Source organism: Haematobia irritans, chromosome 3 (assembly GCF_050003625.1).
Source record: "Haematobia irritans isolate KBUSLIRL chromosome 3, ASM5000362v1, whole genome shotgun sequence".
Classification (NCBI taxonomy): domain Eukaryota; kingdom Metazoa; phylum Arthropoda; class Insecta; order Diptera; family Muscidae; genus Haematobia; species Haematobia irritans.
The window spans coordinates 29826332-29837793 of record NC_134399.1 but is presented as its reverse complement, the minus strand read 5'-3'; the positions used below and the strand labels follow the sequence as shown (position 1 = coordinate 29837793).

Below are 11462 nucleotides of genomic sequence, written 5' to 3'. Positions count from 1 at the left end.
TCAACAGTCAAATTTAATATCTCATATTTTCTCTTTCTGCTGGTTAAACAAACAAATCTCACTTTGACAAAAAAAAATTATAAAAATTACGGGACAATTTCATAATAATTAAATACCATATACCATGTATTTCTTATTAACAGTGTTGCCAATTTGGTGCTTTTAGCACCAAATTTAGTGCTTTTTGATTTCTAAAAAGCACCAACTTGGTGCTTTCTGGCATTTTCATTTAGTGCTTTTGGTGCTTTTTTTAGTTTGAACAGTATTAAGTAATTGATACAAAAATTTTGATTAGACTTTCAAGAGCTGAAGAAACTCAAATTTGTTGCCAAATATAGAATTTGATTGTTATGAAGTTGGTATTGATTATTTTTTAATTAATAATGTTATTTAGGGTATTCTGACGAAAGCATTAAAACTGATCAAGGTGTATACTTGAATAGCGGTTCATAATGGTGAGTACTAAATTCGAGTTTTGCCGCTAAAGTGAAAACTATATCAGTAAAAATGGGCATAAAATTATGCATGTTTGCTGCAAATTTTATTATAACTTGATGGGGAATGACCAAAAAGCAAATTTTCACAAAGTTTGTATTCTTTAAAATGAATTATTAAAGAAAAGTAATTATGAAAAAAATGACTATTTTAGCGCCTAAACACGATCTTAATATCCACCTTAACTTCTTAAAATTCAATTCACAAAAGTTCTATAATACATCTTCGGAAGTTTTTTTTTTTTTTTTTTTTTTTTTTTTAGTAGAGCATTTAATTTTCGATTTTGTGCTGGAAGGTGGTATGTTAGAATTGATAATATATTTTTGGTGCTTTTTGGCCTTTGGGCTTGGCAACACTGCTTATTAATATCAATAAAATTCGCTAGAGATGCACGGAAAGTTTTAAACGAGAAATTCCAAAATGTCTAAAAAACTTATAATGAACTCATTAATGAATAATCTTAACGGTTCATAGCGATCAATGTGGAAATGAAACACTGTGCAATCGTCGTATACTACAGATGATATCAACAAGAGAGGCATTGTCGTGTTTTGTCGGTCAACGATGTCGATGAATGAGTGGAAAGAAGAGTGTGGCAAAAACAAAAAAACAACAACAACACACACAAAGCAAACAAAACCACTACGCGTGTCGCATGGAGAAACAATAGAATTCAAAACATCCATGCAAATATGTAGGATCGATGGACAATACTCACCAAGTCAATCAGTAGCATGCTTGAGTTCTAAGCATTTAAATGTGCGGGTTGTTTTATTGAACGGGGACGGCAATACGTTAAGATTCTGGAAGACGCAGAATAAAAAGAAATTGTCCGAAATTCATTCAATTTTAGAGGAAGAATTTTCAGTGCTTTGTCCATAACGTTGCGTTCATAGCGTATAAGTAAAATAGTAAGAAAAGAAACGAAATATTACAAAATAACACATTAAAATAAAAACGATACGAAAATGAGTGCTAGCCAACAAAAAGAATTGACACCTTTAACAAGGGCAGCTTTGCAAGTCGTTTCCGGAGGCTCAGCTGGTTTTATAGAAGTTTGCATTATGCAGCCCCTGGATGTGGTTAAAACACGCATGCAATTAGGTGGTGGAGTGGTGAGTATCCAAGCAAATACAGTGGGTGTATTTTCAACGGGGACAACAATTTGTTTTGTTATTACTAATTACCATGAGGTATTGAATAAATACTAGGGCTGTCATTCGGGATCAATTTTTATAAATCCCGGATTCGGGATCCCGAAATTTTCGGGATTCATTAAATATTTTGAGTAATACAAATATTTATAGGCGATCTTATCTTAATGCAGATGAAAAACATTTGTCACAGTCTACTCAGATCTAAGGGTCGTTTATACTGAATGAAGACATCAATTTATTAATAAAAATCCTAAAAAGCCACAAATTTAACTAGTTTGGATTATTTTTTTCGGCATCCCGAAAATCCCGGGATTCAAAATAAAAAATCCCGGGATTTGGGATAAATTCCGAATTACAGCCCGAATAGTTACCCGATAAGCAATGAGACTAAATAAATAGATATAACAGGTTGGCTGATAAGACCCCGGTCTAATGCTTAGTACTAAGTTCGTTTCTGCGAAAAACGAATATCTTCATCTATCTCCGTAAATAGGGTCTCAAGCGCAGGGATGTTTACTTGTTTATGCGAAATAATATGCCTGCCTATTTTTTCGTGCGAAAAATCCAGGGTTGTATAAATATGTGTTTGAAAATGCTCAAAACAAAGATTTCGCATTTGTTCCGCGCTAACGTTTTTTATATGGAATATAACAGTTTTTCGTGCAAAAACGTGATCTTAGTACTAGGCTTAACAAAGAAAAACACATTTTTGCCAAAATTCGTTTTTATTATTCAACATAGTTCCCTTCAAGAGCGATACAACGATTATAACGACCTTCCAATTTTTTGATACCATTTTGGTAGTACTCCTTCGGTTTTGCCTCAAAATAGGCCTCAGTTTCGGCGATCACCTCTTCATAGCGAGCATCCTTTTGAGGTCTGAGAACAAGAAAAACTCGCTGGGGGCCAGATCTGGAGAATACGGTGGGTGGGGAAGCAATTCGAAGCCCAATTCATGAATTTTTGCCATCGTTCTCAATGACTTGTGGCACGGTGCGTTGTCTTGGTGGAACAACACTTTTTTCTTCTTCAAGCCCAATTCATGAATTTTTGCCATCGCTCTCAATGATTTGTGGCACGATGCGTTGTCTTGGTGGAACAACACTTTTTTCTTCTTCATATGGGGCCGTTTTGCCGCGATTCCGACCTTCAAACGCTGCAATAACGCCATATAATAGTCACTGTTGATGGTTTTCCCTTCTCAAGATAATCGATAAAAATTATTCCATGCGCATCCCAAAAAACAGAGGCCATTACTTTGCCAGCGGACTTTTGAGTCTTTCCACTATTCGGAGACGGTCGCTGTCCACTCAGCCGACTGTCGATTGGACTCAGGAGTGTAGTGATGGAGCCATGTTTCATCCATTGTCACATATCGACGGAAAAACTCGGGTGTATTACGAGTTAACAGCTGCAAACACCGCTCAGAATCATCAACACGTTGTTGTTTTTGGTCAAATGTGAGCTCGCGCGGCACCCATTTTGCACAGAGCTTCCGCATATCCAAATATTGATTAATGATATGACCAACACGTTCCTTTGATATCTTTAAGGTCTCTGCTATCTCGATCAACTTCATTTTACGGTCATTCAAAATCATTTTGTGGATTTTTTTGATGTTTTCGTTGGTAACCACCTCTTTCGGGCGTCCACTGCGTTCACCGTCCTCCGTGCTCATTTCACCACGCTTGAATTTAGCATACCAATCAATTATTGTTGATTTCCCTGGGGCAGAGTCCGGAAACTCATTATCAAGCCAAGTTTTTGCTTCCACCGTATTTTTTCCCTTCAGAAAACAGTATTTTATCAAAACACGAAATTTTTTTTCCATTTTTTTTCACAATAACAAAAGTTGCTTCACAAAAGACGCCATCAGCCAATCTGTTAGTTCCACTCTCGATTACTTTCAAGGTAAAAACCTGGTGAAACCTGCACTTCTAATACACGACTGGGAACTACTTCACACTTATACTTATTTCTAGTTCCACAGAATCGACCATGACCGTAATTACCTTAAGTTAATCATAGAACTATTAATTGTATTTATTTCTTATTTATTATTTCCCAAAAACTATAAAAACTCCCCTACATAAACACTTGTGTGTAACTTACAACTAAAATTGAAGATAATTCAGCTTGTGTTTGGTTTGAATCCGTTCTATCACAAAATTGCCCCCTCATTCGAAACAAAATTATGGAATAAATAGAAAGAAACAACAATTTGTCATTTGGAAATCAAATTGATTCGTTTTAGTTCGGTAGCACTATCAGTCTGTCGATGTTATTCTATTTTTATCGTTTACGCATTACATGTAGCTAAGAAGTTCTATATTTCGTTAGATAGCACAAGCATTTATTGATTATCCAATATACTGAACACATATGGCAAGAATTAGATCTTGTGCTAGATTTTGGGTTTCTGATGACAATAAAAAAGTCGCCAACTCAACTAATGAAGTGTGGCAACTCTTAGAGGATCATTAGAAAAAGTTAAAGGGTGATACGGTCAAAATTTGGTCAATACAAACTTGACGTATTTCCTTCAATTTTGCATTTTAAAAACCTGAACACCCCTCATTTTGAAGGTGTGTGTGTGTAGAATGTTGCTCCTATTTTGATTTTGGAATTCACTCTTCAGTTGTCAAAATGCCGTCCAAGCAAGAAGAGCAGCGTATCAAAATTTTGCTCGCGCATCGCGAAAATCCGAGCTACTCGCACGCAAAGCTGGCAAAATCGCTAAAAGTTGCCAAATCAACCGTTACAAATGTAATTAAAGTGTTTGGGGAACGTTTGTCGACAGCCAGGAAGTCTGGATAAGGGGAAATCGAAAACCGGAAGCCGCTGAGACGACAAAGAGAGTTGCCGGTAGTTTCAAGCGAAACCCTAACCTCTCTCTCCGAGATGCCGCAAATAAGCTGGGTGTATCGTCTACAACCGTGGATCGAGCCAAAAAACGAGTCGGACTATCGACTTACAAGAAGGTAGTGACTCCAAATCGCGATGATAAACAAAATACGACGGCCAAAGCACGATCCCGGAGGCTGTACACGACGATGCTGACGAAGTTTGACTGCGTGGTAATGGACGACGAAACCTACGACAAAGCCGACTACAAGCAGCTTCCGGGACAGGAGTTTTATACTGCAAAAGGAAGGGGAAAGGTAGCAGATATTTTCAAGCACATAAAACTGTCAAAGTTCGCAAAGAAATATCTGGTTTGGCAAGCCATCTGTACCTGTGGCTTGAAAAGCAGCATTTTCATAGCTTCCGGGACTGTTAACCAAGAAATTTACGTGAAAGAGTGTTTGAATAAACGTCTGCTGCCTTTCCTGAAGAAACACGGTTGTTCCGTACTGTTTTGGCCGGATTTGGCATCTTGCCATTACGGTAAAAAGGCCATGGAGTGGTACGCCGCCAACAAAGTGCAGGTGGTTCCCAAGGACAAGAACCCTCCCAACACGCCAGAGCTCTGCCCAGTTGAGAAATACTGGGCTATTGTCAAGCGGAACCTAAAGAAGACCAAAAAAACTGCTAAGGACGAGCAGCAGTTCAAGGCAAACTGGCTTTCTGCGGCGAAGAAGGTGGACAAGGTGGCTGTACAAAATCTGATGGCAGGTGTCAAGCGTGAGGCCCGGCAATTCGGATTTGGAAAAGCGAAAGCCTAACTGAATATTTTTCCTGAATTTTATACTAATTGAACTTGAAAAAGAAATTTAATTTGATTTTTTAAATAAACGATTTCACCGATTTACACGCGTTTTCCCTTGACCAAATTTTGACCGTATCACCCTTTAATCTAGACTATAGGACTATAAGTCTTGTCATTGGAGAACTGAAGCATCAGAGGTTTCTGCCAACTACACTGAAATAAAGGCATGCCACGTTCCAAAGATTTTGTCTTTACTCCAATGATTTTGGCATTGATTTCGAGCCAAAGAAGCCAAATTTGGGTTTTGGTACTTGATTCTAGGAAGTAAATTTTAATTTTAATTTTTTTTTTGAAGTTTTTTCTTCATATGCTATCAAAATCCTTTACGACTTTTAGACAAGGAAAAAACTTTATATCAGAGAAATGCGTCTTCTTTACTAAGCAAAATTTGCATTCGTTTATTTTAAGGACATGAAATCTTTGGCCTCACGACAATATTTTTTCAGTGTAGAGATGCCATTCGGGAATGGGTTTTTTTAATTCCGGGATTCAGGATTTCAAAATATTGAATTCCGGCATTATGGGATGTTTTCGTGATCCCCAATTTTTTGGATTTAAAAAAAAAAAGAAAAACCAAAAAGTAAACACAAAAATAAATTAAAAAGCAATTAATAATATTGCTTGATATTCAACAAAAGAATTTAAGGATTTTCTTTATACTAGGTATATTTTCGTTCTCTTGTGTTATATCTTTTGTACTTCATCGTTTTATGTAACTTTTTAAAAATATCAAGGCATTCATGTTGCATCAGATAAACGCGATCTTATCTTATTGTCTATATAATTAGCAGATGAGAAACATTTCTCACTGTCGACACCCGTGTAAGGGTCGTTAACACTGAATGAATACTTCGATTTATTAATAAACAAGTAAGTAAAGTAGAAAGTCGGGCGGGGCCGACTGTATCAAACCCTAAATCACCCTACTGTCTTAGCCTATATTTGAAGCGTTGTAATCTTAAATCTAAAGATTCAATATTTCAGTTAATTTAAGGACGATTTCTTTAAATCAATAATGTGTTTTTTCACTTTAAGGAAAATTTGCTTTAGTTCAAAGACATACGACTTTAACCGACGGACGCAAATTTTCAAAATTTGAAGCATAGATTATAAATTTTATTTTAATTAAAATTTTATTCTTTTAATGAAATTTGTTCTTAATATTGTGTGAATTGCGCATCCTAAAATCTAGTTTGCGTAATCTTTAATATAACGTAAATATTTTTTTCAGTGAAGATATATATGTTAACTGCCTAAATATGAAGCAGACATTTTGGTTCTTAATCAATACCAAACTCCTTAAGGAAGGTCAAAATCTTTGAATCAAATAAATTTTTTTGAGTGTACGAAAAAACACTGGAAAAGGGAATAAAGAAAAATGTCTTTCTTAATACCAAGTACGTCTTAGATGTATCATTACAGTAATTTCTCGCTTATTTGGATTGAAATAAATACCATAGGTTCACGGAAAAAATATTGAAAGATTATGCAACCTAAATTTTAGGTTAGTCAATTTAAACAATATTCAAGAGAAATTTCTTTAAAAAAAATGAAATTTTAATTATAAATAAGTTTATAATCTTTGCTTCGAAAGTTTTTTCATTATAACATTAATGTTCTTAAATTAAATTAAATTTTATTTATTAATTTAAGCTTACAATCATGGCTACTAAAATTTAGGACACGAATCTTGGGAATGTGCATTCCTCCGTTAAAGTTGTATGTATGAAATAGACAAAACTATTTTGATTTAATAAAATTGTATTTTAATTAACTGATATATTGAATTTTTAGACTAAAGACAACACCGCCTCAAATATAGGCTTCGATTTTTGTTGAGGATTTTGCACCTTTGTTTTAACCCTAGACAGTCATCCTTCGTCAAAATGACGACGCAAAATTTCATTTTCGATCTAAAATGCTTTTTGGCCGATTGGGAATAAAAACGTGTAGCGATTATTTTAAGACTTTTCATGGCCAAAGAAAAAAGAATGCCGTTCATGAAATCGTGAACGCCCGTGGACGATATCGTGAACATTCCGTTTTGATTTTGTGTGAACGTTTGCGTTTCATTTTGTCACCGTCCGTTCACGATTGTGGAATGCAATTTTTCCTATTAGTGAAGATATTTTTTAGGAATTGAAAAACATTATAATATACCCACCATAGGATTGGGGGTATATTAACTTAGTCATTCCGTTTGTAACACATCGAAATATTCTTCCAAAACCCCATAAAGTATATATTTTGGGTCGTGGTGAAATTCTGAGTCGATCTAGCCACGTCCGTCCGTCTGTTAAAATCACGCTAACTTCCGAACGAAATAAGCTATCTACTTGAAACTTGGCATAAATAGTTGTTATTGATGTAGGTCGGACGGTATTGCAAATGGGCCATATCGGACCACTTTTACGTATAGCCCCCATATAAACCGATCTACAGATTTGACCTCCGGATCCTCTTGGAGAAGCAAAAATTTTCCGATCCGGTTGAAATTTGGTACGTGGTGTAAGAATATAGTCTCTAACACTCATGCGAAAATTGGTCCATATCGGTCCATAATTATGTATCAGATTTGACCTCCGGATCCTCTTGAAGGAGCAAAATTTATCCGATCCGGTTGAAATTTGATAAATGGTGTTACCATGCGCAAATTGCTCCATATCGGTCCATAATTATGTGTAGCCCCCATATAAACAAATCCCAATATTTGACCTCCAGGGCCTCTTGGAGGAGAAAAATTTATCCGATCCGGTTGAAATTTTGTACGTGGTGTAAGTCTATAGTCTCTAACACCCATGCGAAAATTGGTCCATATCGGTCCATATTTATATATAGCCCTCATATAAACCGATATCCAGGTTTTACCACCGCAGCCTCTTGGAGGTGCAAATTTCATCAAGGATATGGCCGCTAACAACCATGCCAAAATTGTTCCATATCGGTCTATAGTTATATATAGCCAACAGATCCCCAATCACACAAAATCAGTTCATAATTGTACACGCAAAAAAATAATTCTTTCCTCCCAAACGAAAAAAATTATATACTTTTTATATTTTTATATGTGATAAACGTTTATTCTTTTCCAGGATGTAAAAACAATTTCATAAAGACTGGCTAATTGCATTTTCCCTCACATCTTTCTCACTTCCACGAGGTTTTTAGTTCTTAGCACCTTTTTCTGTAATACAAACAATGTAGAAGAAATTATTCGATTTTATGCATTTTTTAAATTTTACCTTTCGCCTGCACGGAGAATCGAACCGCGGAACATGCAATTTGTAAGCCAACACACTATCCACTGAGCTATGCAGCTATTATTGTCATCAATAGACAATTATCCATAAAAGTTATATTTATATAGCATAGCTTGCGGCGCCCAAGAGCCGATTAAACAAACTTTATTGAACAAAATCATATATTTTGTTGGGCACCGTGCAGTGGTTGCTACATCCGCCTTGCATGCCAAGGTTCGTGGGTTCGATCTCTGCTTCGACCGAACACCAAAAAGTTTTTTTTTTAAATTTTTTTTTTATTTTTTTTTACATATATTCCAGATAAGTTCGGAAAATTACCAAATAAAAAGGTTCAACATTACATACTACTACAAAATCATTTTTTACTATATGTCTTGTTAAGGACTTAATGTCAGAAAAGAACACTGCTTGATATAAACGAAATGAACTGTGTTGTTGGTTCAAAAATATTTTTTTTATTGTAAAAATAAAAATTTTGTAACAAACTATTTTTTTTTTTGATAAAAGTTGATAAAAGTTTAAAATTTTCGAAGGAATTCAAAAAACTCTAACAAAAGAAAAACGTTTTCGGTGGACGTTTTCCTTGCGTGTATATAGCTCCCACATAAAGCGACTCCCATATACACTTCTGGCTCTCTAATTACCACGCAACAGTTCGTATCGGTTTGTAATTATTTATAGACTCCTCTATATACACGGGTCAACAACTGAATTATATACGTATTTAATCGACCTTTTTTGTCTAATATATACCCCGTATGGACTAACTTACAATTTAGAAGACGGCAAGTATTACCATAATCCAAGTAATTCGATTTACAAAATATTAAGGACAAATCTCTTTAAAATAATGAAATTTTAATTAAAATAAAGTTTATAATCTTTGCTTCAAAAAATTTTTCATTAAATTTAGGACACAATTTTTTTAAATTTGCGTCCCTCCGTTAAAGTCGTTTGTCTTTGAACTAAGACTAATTTTCCTTGACTAATTTAAAGAAACACATTTTTGATTTAAAGAAATTGTCCTTAAATTAACTGAAATGTTGACCCTTTAGATTTAAAATAAAAACGCTTCAAATATAGGCTAAGACGTATTTTGAGGATTGAGCGTCTTTGGTTTAAAGTTTCTTTGGAATTATGAAAACATTTTTTTACTTTGAAGTAACTGTTATAATTTGGATGTTTAAACTGGCACTTGTTTGTACTTGAGTACCTTTATTAATAAACCGCGAAAAGAGAATGAAAATTTGATAAATGAGATCTGTATCCTAATTTTGATTTTATTGATCCTAGATTTAAAGTCAGATAGGTCTCTAAAAAATTTCTTTATTTTAAAGAAGCCGCATCTTTAGCTCGGAATCAATACCAAAATCTTTAAGAAGGTTAAAATCTTTGGATCCAAGTAAACTTTTTTTGAGTGTGTGGATGACAGTCTTTCGTAGAAGTTTCTACGCAATCCATGGTGGAGGGTATATAAGATTCGGCCTGGCCATTTTATTTTGAAGTATTTGATATGATTTGGATTTTTAACCTGTATAACGAATGAAAATTCAATAAATGAGTTCTATATCCTAATTTTAATTTTATTGATCCTAGATTTAAGACTAGATAGATCCCTAGAAGAAGATATATCCCTAAGAGAGAAGTTCACCACATACACACAAAAAATTATCACCAAATTTTTTTCAATTAAACACTTAATTGAATTTGGAAACGGATTCAATTAATATGTTAATTGATTCAATTAATTATTTAATCAAATCCGAATAAAAACCAATTAAAAAAATGATTGATATTTGTTACGTCTCCAATTAAAATATTAATTGATTCAATCAATTTGTTAATCAATTCGGAAATAATTTTTAATTACAAACGTGATTGAAATTTTTTCCGTTTCCAATTACACATGTGATTGATCCAATCACCTTTGTGATTGAAACTGAATAATTTTGAGCAATGGAAAGAGTGAAAAGAGAACAAGAGAATGGGTATTTATTCAACAAAGTATGATGGAGAGATCAGTCTGTGGAAGTAACTCGTAACGAACGGTTGGGTTTTTGTTTTTCGCGTAAATTGAAAAACATGATTGGCGACATTCTGTCTGCTGCATTCAAAATGTGTGCATAAGTATTTTGAACGCAACAACAAATCATAGCAAAGGGTTGAAATAAATAAAGTGTGCAACAACAAACGGCCACGTGGTAAAGGTTTGAAAAAAATATATGAGAGAACGCATTTGAAATTACCTGTGTTTGTGTTTTGTGGTATTGTAAAAATGGAAAACAATCTACGTTTATTGAAGGTAAGAAATTGTGAAATGTGAATACCGTTTTCCATTGAAGCCTGTTTACATTAAACGGACTAAAATAATATATTTTTTATTCATTTCTTTTAGTGACCAATTTTATTTCGTGAAATTGACCAATCAATCCCATCAACTCCATCATTTTATCAAATATATAAGAATATGTTTGCAATAAAAAAGTGGGTACTGTATTGATCTTTTAAAATTATACATTTTTTTTCACTCCTAGTTTTCTTAAAACCAAGAGCGGTATGGGTTTGTTGGAAGATTCTCCTTGAAGTTGCGAAGTGGCATTGGCATTAAATTGCATTTTTGTTTTACCTGCCTTTTTCAGTTTGAACCCAAGTAGAGAGCAGTATATCTGGTATATAAACTAATGAGCTGAATTATGTAATGGTAAAAAGTTCTTTCTTTTGGATTTAAAAATATGAAAAATATCCGAAAATAATAAAAATATGTATTTTCCATTTATATTTTTTGTTCTATTTCCAGAATTTGCAAAGATTCATCAATATAATACCAAATATTACATTGCT

The 11462-nt window shown here is 34.1% G+C and overlaps 1 protein-coding gene across 1 annotated transcript in view; it reads left to right on the top strand.

The window, feature by feature from the left end:
* Window positions 1-1202: 1202 nt before the first annotated feature.
* LOC142229502 (mitochondrial 2-oxodicarboxylate carrier) overlaps window positions 1203-11462 on the top strand; it is a 50776-nt gene continuing 40516 nt past the window's right edge. The window contains exon 1 of the mRNA XM_075300066.1: window positions 1203-1610. Coding sequence (XP_075156181.1) covers window positions 1464-1610 — 147 coding nt within the window. The 5' untranslated portion in view covers window positions 1203-1463. The remainder of the gene's footprint in view (window positions 1611-11462) is intronic.